The 25,732-nt window shown below is 38.4% G+C and overlaps 1 protein-coding gene across 4 annotated transcripts; it reads right to left on the reverse strand.

Annotated features, from left to right (window-relative positions):
- slc8a2a (solute carrier family 8 member 2a) lies at positions 1 to 24,745 on the reverse strand. Of its 4 annotated transcripts, none has more exons than XM_028031222.1 (13): positions 24,325 to 24,744; positions 9,680 to 10,092; positions 9,383 to 9,520; positions 8,895 to 9,122; positions 7,226 to 7,504; positions 6,349 to 6,783; positions 5,304 to 5,665; positions 4,277 to 4,380; positions 3,736 to 3,753; positions 2,841 to 2,953; positions 2,037 to 2,136; positions 1,141 to 1,410; positions 1 to 759 (listed from the first exon to the last, which is right to left on the reverse strand). In XM_028031222.1, exons 2-13 carry the CDS (start codon positions 10,025 to 10,027, stop codon positions 383 to 385), a joined length of 2,772 nt encoding a protein of 923 aa, XP_027887023.1. In that variant the 5' UTR covers positions 10,028 to 10,092; positions 24,325 to 24,744; the 3' UTR covers positions 1 to 382. The 4 variants fall into 4 exon arrangements, with proteins under 4 accessions (XP_027887023.1, XP_027887024.1, XP_027887025.1 ...); XM_028031223.1 differs by lacking the exon at positions 24,325 to 24,744 and adding an exon at positions 22,414 to 22,573; XM_028031224.1 differs by lacking the exon at positions 24,325 to 24,744 and adding an exon at positions 12,769 to 12,841.
- Between the last annotated feature and the right edge of the window lie 987 nt (positions 24,746 to 25,732).

Raw genomic sequence — 25,732 nt, forward strand, 5'->3', positions numbered from 1 at the left:
TATATTTATGCTTTTATTTCTTATGTCAGTTTTGGTCCTCCATAGCTTTGTGCAAGCAACATTTTACCAGTATCCTTGGCTTTATACGTGTGAGTGAAGACAATGACCAACTTTAAGTCTGGATGTGAACTATTAGCATTATTTTAATAATCAGAAATATTTGTCTGCCTATACCCTTTAGGCATAATATAATTAACTATAATCTAATATATTTAAAAGAAATGAATTTGTATTGTGACAAAGAGTCCTACTGACTAGAATAGTCACACGTTGTGTATATGTTTTAAACCATGGCAGCAGGAGTCAAACGGTGAGGCGGATGGATTCCTATTGGTAGTTACTGTCACAGTTCTGTGTCTGTAAGTGTGACCTTATGACTCTCTCAGAATCCTTGTATATGGCAATAGGCCTCCAGGCTGGAGAAGAGGATGTACAGGAACCAGAGTCCGAAGAAGAGCAGCGAGGTGAGGACCTTGGGAATCCTTGGACCCCCGAGTTCGCCTCCTATGGACGGCCTCCTGCGTAGCATCAGCACTCCCATGGTAAAGAACGCAAAAATAGTGAAGAGTGTGACCGAGAAGGCCAGGGAACCAGGGTCGACGCGGAAGACCTTCCCTTTCACTTCCCAGTACACCGCAGCCACGGACCAGGCCAGGCCAATGCCCAAAAACACATTGACTGCGTTGCTTCCCGTCACGTTTCCCACGGATGCGTCTGCATACTGGTCCTGAGTGGCAGCCACTTTACTGGCAAAAGTGTCTGAAAGGATGAAAAACATATTATTTAAGATCAATTAATTCGGTTGTTTTTTGGCTTTTCATGTGGAACACAATTAAGAACAGGCATAAAAGATTGTTCAATGCGATTCTCTCAAAATATTACAATTATTATACCCGCATAAATCCAGAGTGAAGTGAGCAATATGTTCCCTAGAACTGAATGATGGCAGCATGTTGAAGTAGATTGTTCTTTTTGTAGACTTTTGTTCTTATTTTTGTTGATTTGATTAGGGTATTTATTATTATTATTATTATTATTATTTTTGCCCCTCCCTTCTGTAACCGTGGCTTGTAACCTTTCACTTCAGAAATGCTGAACTGTCAGGTCAAGTAAAGTTTGCCAGAATGAGAGTGTATGTACCAGGAAGTGAAGTCCCCAACGCCACAAAGACCACAGCAGTCACAGTGTCTCTGAGGCCAACAGTGCAGCCAAAATGCGACGCCAGGTCTCCGATGATGGCGGTTAGGAGGCCGATGACAGAGATGGACACAATGAAGCACGCCCAGCCGTTCCAGTACTCGGTGGGCGGGACAAAAGCAAATAAAATTTTCCAGAAAACGCAAAGTATGTGCATAAAATAGTCGAAGCAGTTGGGCATTCTTTGCTCCTGTCCCTCCTCATCATCATCACCTGTTTAAAGAAGACACAATGATGACTAAGAAGCTGGGAGCAAACAGACAATAAAATTAACCTTTACTAAAACAGAACATAGTTGTGGTCTGATTACCCATTGTAGTTATAAATAAGTTATATATAAATATGTAAAGAATGATAAAAATACGTTGTATTCATTGGTAAAGTCCAAGTCTCCACTACTCCTAAATGTATGAAACATGGATACATCATTTCAAAAATGTTTCCCACATATTTACGATGTGAAAGTCAACTAAAAATTCAATCCATTAGAAGGAAAATAAGAATTTGTAAAAAACAAGTTGTATAAGTAAACACATCCTGAAACTAATACCATTTCGAAGCACCTTTTGTTTCAATTCTCCACAATTTTGTCACATTATAAAAACCTAGTCTTTTAATTTGTGATTTTTTAATGAACAACATTCATTAGGTGATAGTGCACATTTTCTGTCAGGATACTAAAGTTAAAAAGAGTTTCAACACCAGTTAGCAGATGTCCTGGACACAAACAGTACATTTAGTGAGGAAAACAGTATTCAAATATGCGTGGATTTATCGGTTAAATATAACTGATACATACACAAAAACCCAAAACACTTTAAGTTCAAACTTCCGCTTACCTGCACTCACTGTGACTGCTTCAATGAACTGCTCTTTCCATGAGTGAGTCCCAATCACTTCTGCTAGATTTGTGTCTTGGAGGAGATGATCCACAGTGTTCTGGCGCAAGAAACGAAACAGGTTAGGAAATATTCATCATAACTCACATTGAGGTGAAAGCAACAGATGGGTTTCCATTTCATCCTTTTGGGCCTAGTAGTTATATAGTTAACATAAAAAGCTGAGCAAACATGAATAAATCTGCTCCATTTATGTTCTACAGCTCACACAGCACACAGAAGCACCGTACTGTGCAATTGAAATGAAACAGAACAGCTGAAACAGAGTACAGTACAGAAGCCTTGCAGAAGTAGTAAGTGAACCTTTCCACATGTTGCCACAGTATTAACATGTAGTTCAATGCACTTCATTTGGATTTCTTGTGACAGAAAGTAGCGTGGTGTTGTGAAGCAAAATAAAACTGATTCACAGTTTTCAAACTGTATGTATACAGAGATTAAATTAAGCTCATAAAATGAATACTTTTGCAAGGCACTTTAGATAAAAGCAGGAATTTATTGTGGTAGCACAAACTGTAGGAACTGTACCTGGTCTATGACTCCATTGGGAGTCTGATGGATATAGAGAGAATCCCATTGTTAATGAAGCAAGACAGGCTGTCCTCTGAGACATTAAGCTTCACTAGGTATTTTGTTAAGTACATGTTGTTTTAAGTCAGAATATTGACCCAAGATATGTAAAAATGTTATATATCTATGTAGTTAAATCTAAAGGAGAATAATCTTTTTCTATGAGGCGCACACCTTAAAATCACAGGCTTCTTTTATGATGACTTCTAGTCTGCTGTGCTCTCCTAGAATAGGTTTGCCCATCTCAGAAATCCTCCTGGCCTCTTCCTCCTCAGGAGTTGGGTTGCCTTTTAGAAGGTACAAATGTTAATCCACTATATCATTAATAAAACAAACACAAATTAAACCTCTTCATGCGGAAGCATGAGGAACACAGCAAACAAAAACAATCCCACGTACCTGCACACACACGCGTAACACTGATAGGCGCCTTTGTAGCATTAAAGTAGACTGGATTTCTAGGTTAATGTTGGAAGGGTTGGGGCAGGTATCTTGTTTGACAGAATTTTTATTATAAACTTTGCTCTTGATTTTCAGAGGTAATTGAACAGCCTGAGATGAAGGGACTGTTTAGTGGACACAAGCACTTTAAATCTTGGCCACCAACAAGAACTGCCTTTTTTGAGGTCCCTTAACAATGTTCTTGCTGAGACGATAGGTCTATAAAAAACAACAACAGCAACAATTTTCAGTTTGTTTAATTTTGAAGTAGAACCGTGTTCGAGTCAATGGCCAGATGCAATCTGCCGGGTTTCCTTAGGTAGAAACTTTCCACGCTACTTTAAATAATGAATTGAGATTACTGTACTGTTTGATAATTAGAACTAACTGGAATGCATGTGTGACTGAACTGAAATAATTTTTTGTAAAGTTTTAGAGTTCTATTGTTGTGAATTGGCACTACATAATTAAACGGAACTGAAATGCAACATTGTTGTTGATAGTTAAAGAGCAAAGATTAAACCACTCTATCTGTGACCATCACAGTTTTACAATATTATAATACTTTTTAAAAGCTGCAAAGGTTGCCTTTAACACCTACATCTCAACTTGTACCCCAAACTCTTACCTTGGTTCAGTAGTAGAGCTACGAAGAGAAACAGACAATTACTCAATATATAATAGACATTGAAATTGAAAAGAAAAAGAACTGGAATATATATATATATATATATATATATATATATATATATATATATATATATATATAAAACACAGGCCGACTGGCATCCCAAATATATTTATTTGGGATGCTCAATCCTAACAAACAGTTCCAATTTTACAGCTACTATATTACAAAATGACTATATTTTTCCCTCACAGTTCCTCCAGCATCCAACAGTGAGCTTACAGAAACAGTCACTACTTTCAGAAAAGCTGCAGAATGTGTTACACCGAAACAGTGATATTAAGTTACTGGCTCTGACGTGCTCAGGCAGCTCCGCACACGCACAGCTGAGCAGTGATCTTGGTGCTGTGTCAGTCTACTTAAGCTTTGCCCTTTTGGGTAAAAAGAAAAACTTATCTGTCTGCTTCACAGATTTTAAAACCACTTCAAGGCCACAGTTAGAAAATCACAGGTATGAAAGTGAAACTGCTTGTAGACTTACCAGAAATTCCTCTCTTCAGCCACTTGGGGTCTTCAAGCACAACAAAGAAGTTTTCCTGCTTTTCGTACTCCTCCACATTTAAAATGCATATCTGTAATGTCTGACTAGAAATGTTCAAGAACACAGATATTTCTTTCATTAAAAGGCAAATTAAATACTTGTGTGAACACGACAGCAGTATAATATTATATATAAAAACAGTTTATTTTTATGTTCCACATACGAGCCCACACTATCATACTTTCTCTTAAAAGAATCAACCTGTTGATGGACTGTTACAAAGACGCCCTTTACTATGTGTACAGTTTATCAATGTACTAACACAGCTTATGAAACCTAAAAATTTAATGTGAAAAAGATCTGCCAGTTTACATGCGGCGACTGAAGTTTCCCCCAACTAATCAGAGTCAGGATTATCCGTAGGTGTCAAGTCATCGGGTAATTCTGTCTAATAGGACCTCCTACAGTGCGGGTTGATAACCCACAGTCTCCTTTCAGAACGGTTCTAATGTCCCTTTCCTCAGAGCTCAAACCAGTTCAGACTTTAAATGGACACAGAACATCCAAACGTGTTCAGTCTGTGTGTTATTTAGGACAAAAGGAAAACTATTTAATATGAATGATAAGACATAAACAGTGTAAACAGCCCAGCAACACTAAATATTTTCTGAAAGATATGTTGAATAACCAAATAAATGTGAAAATATGACTTTATTTAAATCTCAACCTCACATTTTAACATTCCTGGTCTGAAGGAATGCGTTGAAGTTGAAAAAAATATATTTTTCAGAAGGATGCCTGTAAAGAGGTAGGAATACTTTTCTAAGTGTCAGTTAAAAAGGACAAGAATATGTGACTCTTGTTTAAATAAATAAATGCGACAGAACTACAGCAGATAACTGGCCAGTTTATCTGAGCTCCCAGTGCTAACTACCATCAACCAATCAGAACCAGGAGGAGGGTCTTAGTGCTGTCAATCACAATATTGTGTGGTGCTGCTCAGCCCTGTCTACATACTGCGCCTCACCTTGTCTGTTCATTGGTGAATTCCACCTCCCCTCTGGCCTCCTCATAGTCCACTCCAGCCTTGGCACTACCATCCTCAGTATGGTACGGCACAGCCACTGTGCCCCTGGAGCCCGAGTTCCTCAACACTGTCACCGTCAGCATGCCAGTGCTCTCACTCACTCGCAGCACTTGCTGCCCAAAGGTAAAGATCCCAGCATGGTCATCGTCCAGTATGGTGACTGTGGCCAGAAGAGGTTCCACCAGTGTAGCCTTGGGCGGAGAACCGGTCCCTTCACTCCCTCCCTCCTCTAACCTCAGATTTTGAAGACGCACAAAGAAATGTTCATCCTCTTCAAACATGTCATCATCCAAAATCCCCACCTGCAGAAAAAGCAGTATTGTTCTGTTACTTTTCCCTCTGGACGCCAAGTGACGAATTAAACACAAACACAGGCCGACTGGCTCTGCTTTTAATTTATTGGGGACACAAAGTAAATAAAGAACCTGTTGCCACTAAAAATAAGATATATGTATCAGCTTTCAAACACAGATATACTGTAAGCCCAAACCTTTAAATTGGAATTTCATTGAAATATTTACTTATTTGAAACTCTAGTATGTAACTTTTATAAAACGTTTTTTACATATTTGTTGAAACTGTCATTATGTTTTCACAGTATGGTATTAGACAGATAATCTGTGGAGCAATCGCCTCTGATTGTTGCGCAGGGTGTCTTTCTGATGAACACCCAACAATCAGAGTGGCAACATCAATAAGATTTGGATTTGAGTCAAGCTTCTCTTTCTGTTTGTAAAAAAAATGCATGTTTGCATATTTACACAATTAATATTTTATTTTTATTGCCCTTTCTATATAATTCTATCCAAAATGTCCTCACTGAGAGCAAAGTGAAATCAAAATCTAATGTCTTCATTGTGTGCACAAACTTGGCAAATAAAGCAGATTCTGATTACTCTAAGACTTTGAATAATGGTTTAAAAAGTTTCAGTGGAGAAGCAGGAAATACAAAAATAACTTAATAGACTTTAAGATATTTTTTTACCTTGATCTCTTTTCGGGTTTCCCCTGGTTTGAATGTCAGAGTTCCCTCGTTGAACTCATAGTCTGATCCAGCGTTGGCAGATCCGTTTTCTGTACAGTAGTCCACATAGAACGTGTTTTGGCCTGTGCCTCCATCGAGAACCACCCACAGGGTCACAGAGCCACAGTTCTCTGTGCATTGGTACTGGACGCTTTCAAAACAGATATGTGAGCATGTCGCCTTGTCCAAATCCTGTCCCGACGCGCGCCGTTTCTGCTCTGCGGCGTGCTTCTTTAAAATGTTTCCAGCACCAATCATCCTCCGTGTTGCTTGGACACGATAAAAGGCACGACTCTTCTTCCGGTGGACCAGGGCAGAGTAGTTGGCCATCTCGATCAGCTCGTCCAGGTATTTATCTGGATGCTTCTCCTTCAGATCTTTCAAGATGCGGACTGCCTATCCAAGGGAGGAAACAGGTTGTAAGTGAAAAAATGTAACAGAAGAGATCTGGGAGTTTCCTGGAGTCAAATAGAAAGAGTTTAATAACTGTACTTGAAGTTCTACTATAACCTTCTGGATAATATTACCACCCACATGGTTGTATAAGAGCAAAATGAGAAGATTTACAGTGCTGTGCTAAAGTATTTGCCTCCTTGTTGATTTTTTAAAATGTTTTTTGGTGTGCTTATGCTTTCATGTCACGGTTTATTTTTCAGATCATCAAGCTAACTTTGATGGCTGACATATGTCTCTCATATTTTATATGTTAATATGCTGTTTATTAAAATTTTCTCATGGCTCTAGCTACAACAAACAGAGCAGACTAGCATTTACTGAGACGTTACACCATCCCAGTTTCAATCTTGCCTCTTTCCGTGATCTACAGTACATGTCTTACCTCATCTTTGTTCTGGTCCAGCTCACTGCCTGTCTGCACAGACACAGTCACACTAGAGGAGTTTCCAGGGTCTGGACTGCCGTCTGACAGCTTTCTGTCCATAATAACATCAATGCGTGGGGGGGAATCGTCCCCCTCCATTTCCACTACAATCCCATGCCTCTTGTCGGCACGGTATCTCTTATGCATGTATTTGTAAAAGAGCAGGCGGCGGTCAGCGATCCAAGCCAACATCACACAGATGGGAAAATACAGCAGTGTTACTACAGCTTCCCAAACCTGGACACACAGACAAGATGACCATTAGGTTATCTATACTGTAAATGTATTGTACTTATTCCTTATGTGAAGTCACATAATGTTTTACGTAATAGATCTACAGGGTGGACTATTTACAAAGAAAAATCTAACTCCACTCCTGTGATAACTACAATTATTTAATTTGTTCACATAATGACATTTTGTGTATAAGTTAGTGGTCATTGCTCACATTTACAGTTGCTAGTTATGACCTTACAAAGTCCCCTTTTTTAGTTTTTTAAGCAGAGATTTTAAATTTTACACATTCTCATACCAAAAGACAGTGGATCTCTTCTACTGTTATTTATTTTCAATATTCTTTCAAATAATATCCAGCTTCAATCTGGTTTATTTTATCTTTTACTTGTTTACATAAGATGTACAAAAAATGCAATTTGACAACCAACAAAATATGTTAGTTCCTGGTGTATTATACTGAACTGAAAACAGGAAGTTACTGTTACTGATTATTGCTCGTCACTCAAAAAAGAAAACAGGATATCCAACTTAAAAATAATTAGTTAAGGGGCGTGCCGTGGTGGCGGAAGGGTTAGCGCGACCCACATTCAGGCAAACGTAGCCTCGACGAGGCTGTCGCGGGTTCGACTCCCGGACCCGACGACGTCTGCCGCATGTCTTCCCCCCTCTCCTTCCCCCTTTCCTGTCAGCCTACTTTGAAAAAAGGGACACTAGAGCCCACAAAAAGACCCCTTGCGGGGCGATAAAAAAAAAAAAAAAATGTATTTGTCAGAAGTAATCAAATTAGGTGTATCCAGCTAAAGTTTATTAAGATGTTATGTTAAACAAACAAAATTAAGTAAACTTAATTCATTTACATTGAACTAAATTTTTTTAAGTTGGAGGTCTTCTCCAACGTCGTTGTCCACACTCGGGACGCTCCTTGAAAAGGACTCATTGCTCATATATATTTTGTAAATATTGTATATATTACAAAATTTAAGCATTAGGAAATGAATAATTTACATCAAATCCTGTAATGTTTTATAATTCGGTGTGTTGATTTTGATGCAACTGTGTTCTGTCCTGATGTTCTGCTGCATCGGGACAGAATATCACCATTTTGACACGATGTCACTGTCTTGGGTTTTTATTTTAAGTGACAGCATCAACTGACTATCTATGAATAAAATTTCACTTGCTTTAAGAGTGCTCCCATGTAGTAAGATGATCGAAGCCAATGTAATGAGATGTACAAAGAAATTACTTTGTCAAATCAGTCAGTTTTACATTCAGTGAGTGAAATGTCTGCATTGGATATTTTGAGGCTGAGTTTGAGAAGTAGAGCTATTTGGTCATGACTGCCGAATCTGGGTTGCAGTTGAGGATAACGGCTAGAATGGAGACCTACTTCAACAATCCCTGGGGAGATGACGGCCAGAATGAGGTAGAGCCAAATGTATGCAAAGATGCTCCAGAAAGCTGTGATAAAAAACACTCGCAGGTGTTTGATCTTGCGAGACTGTCCATCTGGAATTACTGACACACACAGACCAATTATCACAAGCATGTTAAAGGCCGCACTGCCGACTATTGTGCCTGGGCCGAGCTCCCCAGCATTGAAGTTGTGTCCACACACCTGTACAAGGGAAACAAGAACAGAACATTGAACTTTTCTGAACCTTTGCAGTTGGTGCAAATATGTTTTAATGTTTTACAATGAATTTCAGAAAGTGGGTAGACTGGTTTACCCATAAGAGTAAACATTTTTTTAATCCAATTCATACACATATTTGTTTAAATAAGTAGAGAAATAGCATTTTTTACTCTTTTTAATGTAGATTGCACTTTCACAAGCAGCGGTGTTTGCTTGTGTTTATAGCAGATGGAAGAGAGTACCTCAATAACAGAGAGCAGGATCTCTGGTGCGGAGGAGCCCAGGGCCATGAGTGTCAGGTTGGACACGGTTTCATTCCAGATCCGCACGGTTTTCACCGTGGTTTCCCCATCAGGTTTGGTAATGGTCACCTCCTTCTCCTGATTTGGTCATTTCAGGATATCATATTTACATGAAACACAGAGAAATATGGTGATTCATAGACACAATCACAGAGCACAAATTGGACGCTGTGCATAATGAGTCTAAATCTTAGGCTGACTTTAACAGGTTCTAAATATTAAAGAGAATGATGATACCTGAGATGTAATGACTTCTATGGATGCCATGAAGCGGTCTGCAATGATGGATACTCCAAGGAATATGTACATGAGAGAGAGGAAGTACACAATCGCCCTCCCTGCTTGTTCCCCAACTGGAGGGTCAAGAGGCTCCCAGACTGGCAGCAGAATGCCGGGTTTACACACCACGACACCTGCACATTTCTTCTTTTCAGACTCTGTGGAGTTGTCAGAGGACTGAGATTGTTCAGGCGCAGATGCTCGCTCCAGGACTTGAGGCCTGATGGAAATGCAGGGGTGGCACAGGAGGAGGAGGAAAAAGAAGACGAAGAAGAGTGGGCCGGGGTGAAAGAAAAGGAGCCCCATCGTATCCCTGAGTCAGACGGCACCTGGGGGTCAGAGTTCACTGGGGGGTGGCAGCTGGGTTGGTCCTAGAGAAACAGAGACATGACAAAAGAGCTCAACAGTTTATCAGCACAACTGAAGACTAAATAAACTTTAAGGTTTAATGAAATGTGAGATTCAGGTACTTTTTTCCCTTTTGGATCGGCCAACGTCCAAATGTTGACAACTCTCTATAAAGTGTAAGAAAATGTCATCTATGTTGTACTTATTCAGCTTAACCATCTGATCCAGGTAAAAAGTAAGGATTGGACAAGTGGACAAGGATTGGACAATAAGGGTACAGACATGTCACTTACAACAATCAGCATACATTATGCAGCATTTCAAACACATATTTTTAGACTTTAATAAGTTTATATTACGGGTGCAACAATTGCAGTTTTCTAGCCGATTACGGATCTTTAAGAAAACTGACTTGCCGATTCTAGTTTTGGCTGATACCAATTTTTTTTGTCGACTTTCTTGCTAGTTATAGCAAAAAAGTTGCTGAGATGGCAAAGGTGAGGTGACTATTGTTAACTGCAAATTTGCAAACATGACCTGGCAGGCAGGTCTATCAGTCAAACCGCAATAGAGAACAGTGGTTGATTTTTATACCGTTGCTGACAAAGATAAATTGGTGGATGATATCGGCTTCACATAAGTATCGGCTGATCACCATTTCCCCAAATATTAAAGAAATCTGGGCCAATTTATTGGTGCATTCCTACTTTATATCTGTGTCTTTGACATTTCCAGTTCATCAATGGGCTGTGGACAATTTCTCTGGTTGAAAGAAAAACACCTGGGGACCAGCAACAGTGACAGCTGAACCACTGGCTTGGCCAACAATCTCCACAACGCTGTTTCAAGACGAGTATTTCCTTTTAATGCCTTCCCCCTCTACCACAATAACAATCACATTTTCCTGTTGTGACTAAGTCTGACAGTGAAAAAAATAGCCCCTCTGTCGTCTGCCATTGAATTGTTGAAGATCAAGTTTGTTTCTAGTTTTTGTATGCTACCATTGAAAAGCCAGAGATTGTCTGTGTATTTATTAGGCACAGTGATGGTGACTAAAAGGTATGTTAAATGTGTTGTAGAAAAATGCAGCACCTGTTTACCAAAGCCAAACAGCAAAGACTTGAACTGCTTAAACCTTCACAGAGCAGCTTGCATCAGAGTCAGAGGAAAATCTCAGAACATGAAAGCAGGACTGAAACCAGTGTGATACATTTAAACACAATCCTATTTCTTTGGCTTCCATTTAATTTAACTACAGTTTGTTCACACATCAGCCATTAGATACAATACACATGTACAGTAAATATTTTTACCAAAACTAAATGTTTGAAAGGGTCACCCCAGGATAACTATTTAAAGATTCACTGGATTCATGAAGAAGAAACCATTATACCAAAAAGATACATTTATCTACACAAGCGTTTCTCAGGGTACTTATGAACATAAGTAGCTTCAGAGAAAACATGGTGAGGACTCAGATCCACATATAAGAGGGGCCCTTTAGCTTGTTTTCAACAGAAAATACAAAATTGAAGCTTTTGATAGTAAAGATGAACATTAGTGATTTATGACTTATGAGGGCACATCTGTTGCATAGATCAGTGGTCCCCAACCCCCGGACCGCGGATCGGTACCAATTGGTACCGGGCGCGTAAGAAATAATTAAATATTTCTGTTTTATGTATTATTTGAGTCTGCAGGATCTTTTATTTTGAAAATCCTTTAACCGGATTCTCTCGGTTACGTCTTGCGCGCCAACATTGAGCCCACAAGCAGCAAAATGAGTAAGAAACAGATCAGATGTCTTTGGAAAGTTTCTTTGCGAAGGAGAAAAGGCCCAGAGAAGAGACAGGAGAATGGATTTTATCCCGGTAGGTTATTCCCACATTCCAAGCTCTGCATGATGTGATGACCAGCTCGTTAATGAGGGAACGAAGCTTCAAACTGCTTCGCCACTAGAGACCAACCACCCTGTGCATAAGCAACACTTCAGGTGTCATTGTCTCTCATCACTCCCAGATGGGTCCGTCTCGTTGCAGAGAAATAAGCTCAGTGCTCCCATTAGTCGTTATCGTGAGTTAAAATTTTCACGAAAGGAAAATGTTCGTTTTTGTGGCGCATCTGTATCTTATTTTGAAGGGATATGTAAACGTTACCATAGCGACCAGAGTCAGAGAGTTAGGGCAGCGGTCGAGACGAGATGAGAGGAGTAGAGCTTGTAAGTTTTAGGTCTGGTTCACACGGCACGATTTAAGGATTGTCGGCCGATTTTCCAAACTTCTGTGACCACAGAGCCGATAAACGTCCAACAGGTTCGGTCGGTTCGTGAGTCCAGCCACGCGGCAGGAGCAACACCCCACACGAACCGATTCCAGTCACGAACATCCCGATTCCAGAAGAACATCCCGTAAAACCCCCCAACATACCAAACGTGAATTTAGAATAATCAAACACGGATGACGATGTAGAAGCAGCAGTGATAGTTTGTGGTCTCATTTAAACGATAAAAAACGTAACAAAAAGAAAAGGCGTTTGATAAAAGACGGCGGGAACAGCCGCTCTATTTCCAGCATTATAATTTTTTTAGTGAGTTCTGTTTTTTCGTAGTTAACATTTTTAACTGAATAAACATAACCACATATAGTAAACATATATAAAAATGACCTTTACATATAGTAATAAACATTTTCATATATCACCTCTGATGTCCACCGGATTCTCAGTTGCCATGTCAACTGTTTGGAATTCCCCCCGTTCTTACGTCACCGCGCTTTCTGATTGGCTACGTGTCACATTTTAAAGGCTGCGTTCTCGCTCCCAATCAGGGGAAACCCCACAGGCTGCGATAAAAGGGCCAAAACAATGTTGAATATGCATATTCAACACACCACCACGTAACACACCACACACTGCAGGACGTTGTAAGATTGTCGTAAAGGGAAAATCGGAGCAAAGAAAAAAAAAAAGGCTTTAACGGGAACACCAACATGCAGAAGCATTATCTGACGCCCCCCCCCCACTCCCTGGCCGCAGCAAAATCACCAAGTCTTGACCGGTCCACGGTAATAAAAAGGTTGGGGACCACTGACCTAAATCATAGAGTTTAACACACACACACCAGGCTCATCTATTCACTTCCAGCTGTTCACCTGAACAATCATGGCTGACAAACAACAAAAGTTCATGACGCAAATTTTAAACTTCTGTTACATTATAAATACAGAAGAAATGTATCACAATAAATGATAAATAATATGATAAATGCCAAACCCTATTCAGTATTCAGGAAAATCACAGCAAAACATGCTGTGTCCAAAGCTATGGCTTATTTATTGATGCATAACAATGACAGCTGAGAAAGAGAGAGTCACCTTATTGCACCTGAGATCATCATTGCACTACTTAATAAAATTAGCACTATAGTGTTATTTCCTAATGTTGTGCAGTCTTAATATTGACATAATTCACCTTAAGAAAAAAATTGCTAATGAGTACATTGATTTTTACTAGGTAAACAAATGTGTGAAGGGAATGGCAAACGCATTCTTAAATGTATAGAAGATGCTGAATGGTTCAAACAATACACTAAACACAATCAGTCTGAACATTACGGAGCAAAGCTGGTAGATCCTGGAAATGTTACCTAAACACAACACTTGAAAGATTCCAGAGTTTTGCTGCAGAGCTGCAGTCTTTATTCCACCGGACTAAAGTGTGCATTGAAACAGATACTTAGGTTTTGCATCTTTGATGCAGCTCGAGTTCAGCTAGCTCATTATAGAGTTGTGATTCAGAAACACAGCCCAGAGGGCCTGGTGCATCGCATTTCACTTTCCAAGGTCTGCTATGGTTACCACGGCCTCAGGCAGAGGGCCATTTTACACCTGCTGTAGTGTAGTGGGTTGGGTCGCTCCCCAATAAAATCCAATAAATGTTACGCTTTGAAAACAATACAACTCATAACCTAAGACATGTATACAGTAAAAATAGTTTAAAAAAGCAGATAAAATGAAAATAATTAAATACAAAACTCATTTGAAGTATTATTGAAGTGTTTGATATTGAAACAATCAACTTGTTTTTTTATTTTTTTCAGTTTAGTGAAAAACCAGAAACAAATTTTAAAGGGGAAGTATTATATATTTTCCATAGTACACATATAAAGCATAATCAAGTAATTGTGTTAACTTCAGTTGTTATAAAAATGCTATATATATTAAATTATAAAAAATTTGACTTGATAATTTAACACTTTGATTTTTGGGCCTCTCTTTAAAAACTCCAGCTCTTTCTGAAACTCCGCCTTCAGGACGTCATCACATTAGCCCTTTAACAATGTTTACACTAGTGTTGCACTCAGAAGTGGCTCACATAATAAGCTCAGCAGATGCATAGTTTCACCAGGTGTTTGCTAATTTCTGCTGACTAGTCTGAAGGAGCTGAGTGGGGGAGTCGCAGAGGAGAGGCGCTCGGTAACGTGGAAAATCGGAACCTTGGAAACTGCTGCTCCGAGGCGGCCATTGGCTCACCCAGGCATTTTGCACAGCTGAATGGTTGCCACGGAGATTCAGTGATTTCTCTAAATGCATGAAAGAATCAAGGCAACACTCCAAGTATGTTTTTGATGAGGGAATAACATTATAACATGATGTAAAACTTATAAAAGCTGATTTTATATAAAACTGTCCTTTAAACACTTTTGTAATCAAATGAAACCTGAACAACAAGGAAAATCTATTTACCATCAGAATGCTATCCTCAAACTCCACAGATGATCTTGGTATTTTATTAGACCTAAAGTATACCGGGGTAAAAAACAGATTTGTTTTGATAGATGACACCAGATTGCTCCTCAGAAATGACTGGCAGCAATCAGTAGAGCTCTGATGGAGAACAAGTGCGTGCTGATAAGATCCGGTACTGGAAGGGTTGGATGCATTATTGATAGATGCATCCATCTAAATACAGCAGGATATCTATTCCTTTTGTGTGACGTACAAGTACCTCGGTACATTTTTAGATGGTGGCTTTAACAGTTAGTTATTACAGAAATGCTCATCAGTTGGCTCTTTTTATAAATTATTTGAGACTGCTGCTGCCTCACCAAAACACATCAAACACAAATCAAATATTATTTTTTGTTGTCGTCCTGGAGATGGATGTTTTTCACAAACTTGAATACTGCTATTTCAGACTATAGATATATATAAAACCCAATAAAAACTGGTCAATGTAAATACCAATAAGTAAACAAATCAGGAGTAAGACTCACTCTCTGCTTACAAGTGTTTCATGCCTGGGAGGCAGGGGTCGCTGGACGGTGATAGCTGTTTGGTCCACTTTTCCTCTTCATGCACAGAGAACAGAGAGCTCATCTCCCCTTACTGCCTCTGTCACAGCCACTGTCTGTCAGCACCAGTGATAAGTGATTATCTGGTTTATCTTACACTGATAGGAGTGCCAGCAGAAAGGAGTTAGCACCTTTCACAGTTTAATATTTCCTTCCTGTATGCAGACAGAGAGGTGCTGCAGGACGGGGGAGATTCCTTCATATGTTCAGATCACTCAGCTGTAAAGATGAGATAAATCATTCAGGTAATCAATAACAACAGCTCTATGTAGTCTGACTCACAGGAAGAATGGTGGGCAAACTCAACATCTTCTGGACATCGGATTAACATCCTTTTGTGCTTGTGCGTTTGACCGTAAATGCAGGCAGTGAATTGTAACATAGATCAACATGTTGTGTCAATCTGCTCTACTTCTAACATCAATGGATCAGCCAGTCAGACTTGTAAAATATTGGCATGAATAAAATGACACATCTTCCAGAAAAATGGAGGGAAATATATTCTAGAACTTATTGCAATTTGCTTATATTTTCATACATACTGATAAATAATATACTTTGTTTAGATATCTAAATAAACTTCCAGCAACGTATTGAAAACATGCCACATGCTGGTAAACCAGAACCAACTGTATTCGATGAACGAATTGAATTCTACTGTATGTTGTTTAACTTAGTTCACCTTTTCAGGGTGTAATCTGTTCTCACATGTAATCCCATGCCATTCTGTGTATCCATTTCAAAGCATGTCAATCAAAGCCTGTGTCAGCACCCTGATTGTAAGGTAACACACAATCGCATGCTTCTCAACAACTAAAACAGTCCCAATATTCAAATCATCAGTTTAAATACTGTGGATATTCCAGTTGTGCTGCCGCTAAAGCTCTGAGAAATCAGGGCAATTATTCAGGTATTATGGGGATGGGTCTCTGTGAATCAAGAGTTTTTTAATTCTAAGTTCTGTTGGGTTCTATTGAGAGGTATCCAAGAAATTAGCAGGTAATCAAAAGCAGATGATTTTTGGCTTAACTTGCCCCAATTGGGAAACAGATGGTCTGAAAATGGAAAATCTGTTCTTCTGACCAGTGAACGCACCACAGAGTAAGAGATAAAAGGTTATCCTGACAACACTCTTCAGTGTGGAAGCTGTAAGAAGCTACAAGGTTTCCACTGTGGTGCATTTTCTGTTCATTCAAACAACTGCAACACAGAGCTGAATGCACCCTACCAGTGACACAGTAATACCACTGCATCATTTGTGATAACCATAAACGATGCAAATTTAATTCTATTTAGACTTAGGTTCTAGAATTAAATCTATCCAGTTTTAATGGCAGCAGGAAGTATTTGTTGCTGCTACCGCAAAACTGTGACAATGCAGCAAGTTTGGTTTTTTTTGCCAAGATGAAGGCTCTTAGAAGAACAAAGATATCTACAGGTTGTAATCCATTGTTTCTACTAAAAGGATGGGGATTTATGTCTTTGTTCCTATTGTCTTCAAAAACGAAGAGGCAGTTATAATTTAAGACTAAAGGTGTAAGGCTCTGTGTGCACTTTGAACTCAAATACCAATGATTTATCAGGAAGAAATATGATATGGCTAAAAACAACCAAAGCAAACAATGGCAGGAAAGCTATAAGTTCATTCTAGGCTTGGTGGGCAGAGTATATTTAAAAACTTTGAACTGCACTAGATCGTCAGTAGTCTGAGAGTAAATGATGTACCTAAAGTGTTTAAAATGGCTGAAAATTAGTTTTTCTGTTTGACATTCTTGTGAAGAGTCATCCAAATACAGTACAGACCAAAAGTTTGGACACAACTGTGTGTCCAAATTTTTGATCTGTACTCAATACAGACCAAAAGTTTGGACACACTTTCTCATTGAATTCAATGAGAAGGTGTGTCCAAACTTTTGGTCTGTACTGTATATCTAGTTAAAATACTTCAGCCTTAATTCACTTTGGGAGGAAATTGGTCCAATCAGGCCAAATTGCTAAAACACCTCAATTACAACAACAACCTCTGATCAGTTTACAGCCAAATCTAGGCTATTAGACTGTCTCAGTGTTCCATTTTCTGTCTGTTTGCCACTGAAGCAAAGAAAGGAAAAGGATCTGTCCCTTTAATAAATAACACAGGGCTTTGGCTCGCTACTGTTGGTCTGTCAAAGAACCAGATGAATCAGAGTGTAAGATAATCCATCTGGCCACACAGGGAGACACACAGACAGAGTGTGACCAAGCCAAATCAGTAACAAGGCATTACATCTATCTGTTGGACCTTTTGTTGTCACAACTGAGTTTTCTGCATATTCTGAAATCTCAATTTTACTTTTTCCACAAAGGCTTTATGAACTACCCTCCCCACAATCTGTATGACCAGCAAGCAACTAGATCTTGGAATATTTAGAAGACTTCATGGAGTGTGGAGACAATCATAACACTGCTATGGCTGTAGTACTCACATGGTATTTTCACACATTATTGCCCCTTCAATGTTCAAAAATGCACTCCATGAAATCTGACTTAGCTTGAAATATTATAAAAGCAGGGTAACCAAAAGTGTGTGTAGACGTGAAAAGCTGGACAACAAATATCTCAAAAGACTTGCAACTGTAATGACAAAATAAAAATAAAAATTCTACGAAGTTTTAACTCTGGAGAGCTAAAGCCAAAAGAAACATCATACTTGTCAGGCTATTATTTATAAAATATCTTTTGAAAAACATGCCATTTTCTACCACTTCAAGAATTTGCTTCCCAAACTTTATTTATGAACAAAAAGTTACAAAGTTAAACAGTAGTTTAGGCAGCAGTTTAACTTACTTTTTGTTCATGAATAAGGTTATAGTGAGATGTGTAAAGCTGAATTTTACTTGAAGCCCTGAGAGGCACAGTATGAAGCAAGTTCAACAAAGTTGTGTTTTATTATGCTTGAAAATTAAACAAAACCTAAAGCTTCACTCAGAGATAATGGGTGGTTATGATGTTGCTTTGCTAACTCTAACTCTGACATGATGTGAGTTCATGTGAAAAATCTGGCTGACGTCTAAGAAATATGCTTAATATATACGTTTCTTATTATTTAATTTTTGTATCTGAAAAAAAATGTCTTTAAAAATATAGAGAATATATGAATATATAATATAATATATATAAAAAACTCTGAACAATTAACCTGCTTTGGGGGAGCATATTACGTTAACAGCCGTTGCCATGGTGATCTAACTACCAAATGAATCTTCTTCCATCCAGATATAAATGGAATGATGTTAAATGGAGATATTGGTGTGGAAAAACATTGTTAAATAGGTTTTATTTTTACTCTTTTTAGCCTAAAGTTATGTTTTTTCTTGATTTATTTTTTATAATAAAAAAGAGGTTATACAAAGCACGTAGATTAAAATCTGTTAAAATGTCATCGTACCGAGTAGTTTCCATTGCATGAAATTTTCCAGAGCAACCTCTGCAAATGTTTAAGCAGGTTAAACATGTTACAGGGAGGGCTCCTTGCTGCTCACAGCATGCAGGACTGATGCATACAATGTGCTAAGGATCTAAAAAACCAACCAAGCAAAATCATACAAAATGGTAATATTTCAAAGAATAGACCCAGTCTGCTAACATTTATTGAAGAGAAACACAATCTGTGTGAGCAGAGAAACTATTATCTATGTAATTTCAACTTCTTTGAACCCATAAATATTAAATAAATACTAAGCAGAAATCAGTGTGTTCACAAGTCCTCATCTCTCCACTCCTGGTATTTCTACATGGATCTGGCGTACTCTTTATTTTATTCCTAAGCCAATGTTTTGTGAAGTAATAGTTTTCCCCTGTCAGGACTGGCTGTTATGAGTTTGGCTATGACTCTGCACTAAACCCAATGCTGCAATCAGACTATGGTTATCCATCTCTTGGAGTGCCTAACAATAAATTAACAACAGCAGCTCAATCAGTACCACAGAACAGTTAATTGCTTTCCGACATGTCAGCGCGCTGCCTCTGTTTCCACTGACTCAAAATCACCATCAATCTGCACAGCAGCAGTGCAGGCCTGGCTGAGCACAAGGCTTAGCTTACAGTGCAGTATGAACACTGTCGCAATGTTCAGTACCTCAGGTATGCTGATCTGTTTTCAATGGCCATGTTTCAAATTTATCCTGCCTACAACAATGTACATGTACTCAGTGACTGACTCGCACAAGAAACAGCCTCAAACAGTCTCAAAGACGCACAGTGTGACTGCAGCTCTCTGCGCAGCACTGACACTTATGAAGTAGATGAAACAGGCCTAGATGCCAAACTAGCTCATCAAACTTGTCCTTTAGGATTGTGAGAAATGAAGACATTTGTTAAAAGACATGTAGGATATTAGATACGCTTGACTATGAAATCTCAACTGTCCACAATACATCTGAGAAGAAGGAGAAGTTTCATGTTTTGATAATGTGTCCTGTAGCTGCTTAAAAGTAATAAAGATGAGGGTGGAGTCAAAGAAGAAAATGAGAACAACAGTTCAAGAGGAAATTTTGGATAAAAGAGGGAAGGTCACATCAGGAGTTTGGCAGTATTTTTGATCTTTAAAACAAAAAACTAATTAATATTTATCTATATCATGTGGGAGTCCTGCTTGATCATAAGCATGATCAAGCTGGTGGCTTGATAACCTTCACAGCCACTACAGGTTGTTCCACAACTCTTGTGGAATATCCTGTTCACTCTAAGACTGAGTGCTTTGGCTGAAAATACAATGCTTATTTCCTGATACGTTTTTCATCCATGTTGCCCAGCCCTAACCTTGTTACCAATAACTAACTCATGCCTACTCCAGATCGACATGTGTCTTATTCAGTACCTGAACAACCAGTGTTTTGGCAAGAGAGGGTGTACTTGGATTATTATGCCATTGCCGCTAGACAACTTGAAAACGGTCTCAAAACAACAATATTATTGTTTATTGCTATATCTCCTGGTACAATTTATTGCCCAGCAGAATTAGTTATCGTGACAGGCCTACTAATGCTGTGGGCATGAAGAGGAAAAAGAGGTCGTCATGATGCCATCGGTGGGTGACTTTGACAATGACACAGATTAAATTAAAGTCGAAACTGATACATATGCATTACGATGTCCAACCTACTTAGACTGACGTTGCATAAAACCTGGGTGGAAATCGTTCAGATGTGAGGGTGACACATTCAGCCGTCTACAGCTGAGATCGAGGCATTTCATTTCTGCCTCAAAGCTTTTGGTGAACCTGAGAACATCGCCAAGAACTTCAGAACATGAAACTTTGCAGATTCAAAAGTGTTTTCACATTAGGCAGAAGTTGGTTTTGTTTACATTTTATAACAGAAAGATGATACAGGAAGTAGCAGAAACTTAAATGGTATATCAGATCAATTAAAGAGACAGTTGTTGGAATCTTCAGTGGCAGGAAGTAAGAAGTCAGCAGGCTTCTATTGCGTTACTCATTTAATTCTGATGAAAACTGGTCCCTTAGGACTCACTAAGTGATCCCCAACTCTTGTATCAGCAGTTGTAGAAAACTTAATTTTCTCGAGACTCCTCCACTTAAACCTCAGTGCTGAAGGAGGCTGCATGGGGTCAGAGGTGAGGCTCCCAGAGAGGGGTCGGGAGACGAGCGGCTGACAGCCAGGAGACAGCAGCTCCGCAGGTTTCCATTACCTGAGTCACTCTGGTCAGCCACCAGTGGCCCTGTCACCTTAGAAGGAGCAGCGTTCTCAACTTCACCATGAACCCAGACAGGGACACCTGTTATGCAATATTCAGTGTACTGCTCGAAACATCAACATCAGTGAGAATATGCAAAGTGATCTGACGATATCATATGAACAAACACCGTTCACGGTTCAGACATAAGCAATCAGTTGTTTCACTGTGCCTTTCTCCCATGTGATCATCAGTATGCAGTTGCCTTGGAAACGTAGCCACACACACCACAGATTTTCTCACGTCACAACCGCAAAATGTGGTGTATTTTATGGAGATGTTATGCCATAGACCAACACATAGCAGATCTGTAAAGTTGAAGGAAAATGACACATTTTTTAATTGGGTCTGAGTCTGAAAAGTGCCATGAATTTGCATGCAGTCCCCTGAGTCAATACTGTGAAGAACCTTAAAGTCTCAAACAAATCTCTTTTGTGTATCTAGAGATTAAAATCTTTATCCATTCATTTTTGGATTAATACCTCAAATCTGGATGGAGATTTTGGTCAGACTGGATTGAAAGTCTAAACAATTTTCAAGTTTTGCCCCAAATTCTCAGTTAGATTTTTGGACTTTGACTAAGCCACTAATGAATAAATATGGTTTGATATAATTCACTGAATGGATCTCTGGCTGTATTTTCAAGGTTACATTCCTTCTGAGAGGCAAACCTCTGCCCTGTCTCAAGTCAGCCTCAAAGAGGCTTTTTTCCCATGATTTGTCTTTTTTTAACTTCACTCATCCTCCCATCAGTTCTGACCAACATCTCTACTCCAGCTGAAGAAATTGGTCCCATAACACCATGACACCATTACCATGTTTCCATGTAAACTTCTCCACAACTTCCTCCCTGACCTAATGTATCTGCTATGTTCCTTGGTGTTTATGCTGTTGTTTGAGCTTTCAGAGATTAAATCACACACCAGGTAGCTTTTTGTTCTAAATAGGTGACTTCTCAAGACAATTTGGTCTTGATTTCAATTAGGGACACCATTGTAGAAGGGGTTAAAAAAAACACTGTTTCATTTCTGTGTAAAGATTTTGTAATCCACATGCTGTTTTCTTTTGACTTTGTGATGGCCTATGACATAAATTGCTAATGAAATATATTGAGGTTTGAGTTTCAAATACAAGGAAAAAAATGTTAAGTTATAAAAGTCACTAAATATTACCCAGCTTAAATACAGGTTTTTATTTTTATTGACTGTATGACATGCCCCAGGGGAAAATAGAAAGAGTAACAACCATATAAAATTACCTAATCACACCCTTTGGTCCATCACTGCCTCCTCTTGTCCAAAGTAGCACCAACTAAATGTTAACAAAATGCGCGGAGAAAATAAACAGAAAATAAACCTGGAATTCTGTGACAACAAAATAGACCCTTACTGTTCTCGCCAACCCACCAGAGAGGCAGGACTTAAGCTATGCAATGTTAACTATCCTAAATCACCAAAAATTCAAAATCTCAGATAGATCACAGTTACAGGAAGGAACATCCAGAGTGTATGTTCTCATGTTCTTGGCTATTGTCTTGGCAAGAAAGGCAAGGCAATCCAATTGACTGGGGATATAGGAGAGCCATCTGTAGGTCCTAACTTCCTGAAATTAAGCAGATGAAAGGATGGAGAGTCGGATCATCTGTACAGTTTTACAGATTCACTGTACAGGAAACGTGAGAGAAACGTGAGGTGTAATGTGGCCCATTGTTCCATGAACAACGGTGTTTATACGATGCAGAAGCATGCTTGTACTTACACTGCAAACGCTTCTAGAATAACATTCTCTTACCATTGATGAAAACAAAATTTCACATTTAAATGTAATCAGAGATAAAAAACAAACAAACAAACAAACAAAAAAAACGATCTTTTGTGTTTCGTACAGTGCAAACTGTTTTAATAGCTACACCTCATAACTTTGTCATCAATTAATCCATGAAGCGTAAGCAAAGACTCAATACAGTGATATCTTCAACTGGCGGATTAAAAAAAAAAAAAAAAATAATAATAATAATAATAGTATAATAAAATAGGTATTCAAAATATTCTTTCAGCAATAAATAACAACATAAAACTATTATGCTCTATGCAGAAAAAAAATCTGAGTACAATTAAAAAGAGGAATAAAACTACAACTCAAGTGCAAATTTTAAAGAAATCCTTATTTTAAAAGTGATCCAAGGAAAACAGTCTGCCTAATCAGGTGTAATGCAACAGCAAGGGTTGGTATCTGTAGCCAACAGCACCTTTTCCATCAGTAACTCTCACGTAGATGGGCATTCCTGTGGCTGATAAAGGTTATTGTGAGTAGTTAAGCATTTTTTAAATAAGTTACATCCCCAAAGGTCGAATCCAATTTAGCCTTTGAATGAGAGCTCTTTTTTGTTGTTGCTTTCAAAGAATAGTAGAAACATTTGATGAGCCTGAGATCAAAATCTAAAAGTGGACTGCATTTTTTGCACTTCCTTTAGATTTCTTAAAACGGTTTGATTTCAGAAATCTTTACTATGTTTTTAATATTAATAATTTTAAAGTGTAGAAACATCTTAGACCTGATCCTGCTTGAAAACATCAAGTTGAGTTAACTGTTTCACAAATAGCTTTTTTTTCTTTCTCAAAAATAAAATGTTTTTAAGAATGTGTCGGACTGAAAGAATAATTCACTTTTGAAAAGTATGAAAAATGACAGTACTACAAAGTTTAAGACAGGCCAAAAGTACCACTTAGATAATTTTGTTTAAACGTTATTTAGGTCATAGCTCTCCTGGAAACAATCTGAGGCAGAACAAGTGGAACTTAGCCCAGGTTTGACCTTTCCTTTCTTAGATGTTTAGATTATGAACTAGAACTGATCAAATCTAGTAAATGTTCATGATAACGGTGAAATAGCCCTCCACAAAAAAATTAAAAATGGGTCAAGAATTTGATGCTTAACATACAAACTAGTTGAGTGTGAATACAAAATTTTAACCAACTGGTTTATTTTTCTGTTTTGTTCCAGCAAAATTTAAAAAATAACTATTTATTTGTAATTTTCCATTGTGGAAAACAGAAAACAACTTATTTTCTCAATAAGGCCCTGAAAAACTTTTTTTTTCCAGACTGGGTGACCAAATAGTCTCTGTTCAGCAGCCGCCACTCCAGCCTCCTTCCCCCACGGTTCTTACCTTCAGCTTCGCGGCGTGGCTCCACCAAAAGCTGCCATAACTAATGGAAGTTCTAAAAAAATATCACCCGGCTGAGCTCGTCCCCTGCTGAGACACGCCTGAACTCACACAGCCAGTTTTCGGGCTCCCTCTCATTGTCGTTAACCAACAGTGGCTGGAGATGCTGTGAGCGCAGGCGGCAGATGTCGTGCTGCCTTCAGGGTCCGCTCGTGAGCTCCAACGTCGGACGCTTTGAGGTTTAACAAGTGGCGAATATCGGTGTGTCTACCTGAAAATAACATCAGTGTGACTGCTTTCTGTCATTATTAATACGAACCAACGTATTAACCATCTGAACCGCTTTTCTTTCAGCAGCAACATTACATGTAAATGGTGGTACAGACAGTCTAAAAGTCTCTGTTGGTGCAAGTGAAGGCAGCACTAGCCGAGAACAGTTATCATCTGCACCGTTTGCTCGTTTTTGTGTTGAACAGACTGCCTCCCACAGTACTTTGTCAATGTTTAAGATATGTTCCCATCGTTTTGCAATATTTAGCTTTAGATACCTTTACTCCACTTAGTAAAAGTAAAAATACGGTTTCATATGCGATATATTTAAAGCTGAAATTAGTTTTAAGTCACTCATGTGATTCAAAGTCAGAACAATAACTTTTAAATCATCTTACCAGGAATAGTTATAATTTAGTCAGTTTGTTAGTTATTTACTAATTACTGAATAGTTATGATTGGGCCAGATATAAAATAGAACAACTTTGAATTATATTTAAAAATGAATAGTGCAAAACTCAGACATTAATGTCACTATTTGGTGTGTGTTACCAAATGATAGGTTTTAGCAAATAAATACTGCCAGTTTATGTACAGAAAAGCAGGTGGATGTTTGTAAACGTGTGCCAGATTCACTAAGAGAATCTAAGATCATTTCACAATAATACCGTTGTACCTAAAATTATTCAAAAAACGCTACAAGTTAAGTTTACTGGCAAAATTCAAAACACATCACACAAAAACAGTTTAAATATTTGAAAATAACTAAAGCGGTAAGGAGCTTAACAAACTTCAACACCAGACAGATCCTGCGATGAAGGTGATAGCAAGGAGGCCTCGGATCTTCTAAGACTTTGAACTGGTTACGAAAAGAAAAACTTACAAATTTGGTCAGAAATTATAAGATTTTAATTCCTGCAAAGACATATTTTTTTTTGCCATAGATTGTTAATTTTAATATGCCATTTTTGCTAAAATGTAAATAAAACATTTTTCAGAACAAAATACCAGTGGAGACATGAAAAAAAGCTAGTCAGCAGTTATAAGAAGTGTTTGACTGCTTTATATGAAAATATTCTCCAATAATAATTAAGCAGGGTAAAAATTATTTTTGAAATGTCATTTTATTTTATTTCTAAAA

The sequence above is a fragment of the Xiphophorus couchianus genome, chromosome 11 (assembly GCF_001444195.1).
Source record: "Xiphophorus couchianus chromosome 11, X_couchianus-1.0, whole genome shotgun sequence".
NCBI lineage: Eukaryota > Metazoa > Chordata > Actinopteri > Cyprinodontiformes > Poeciliidae > Xiphophorus > Xiphophorus couchianus.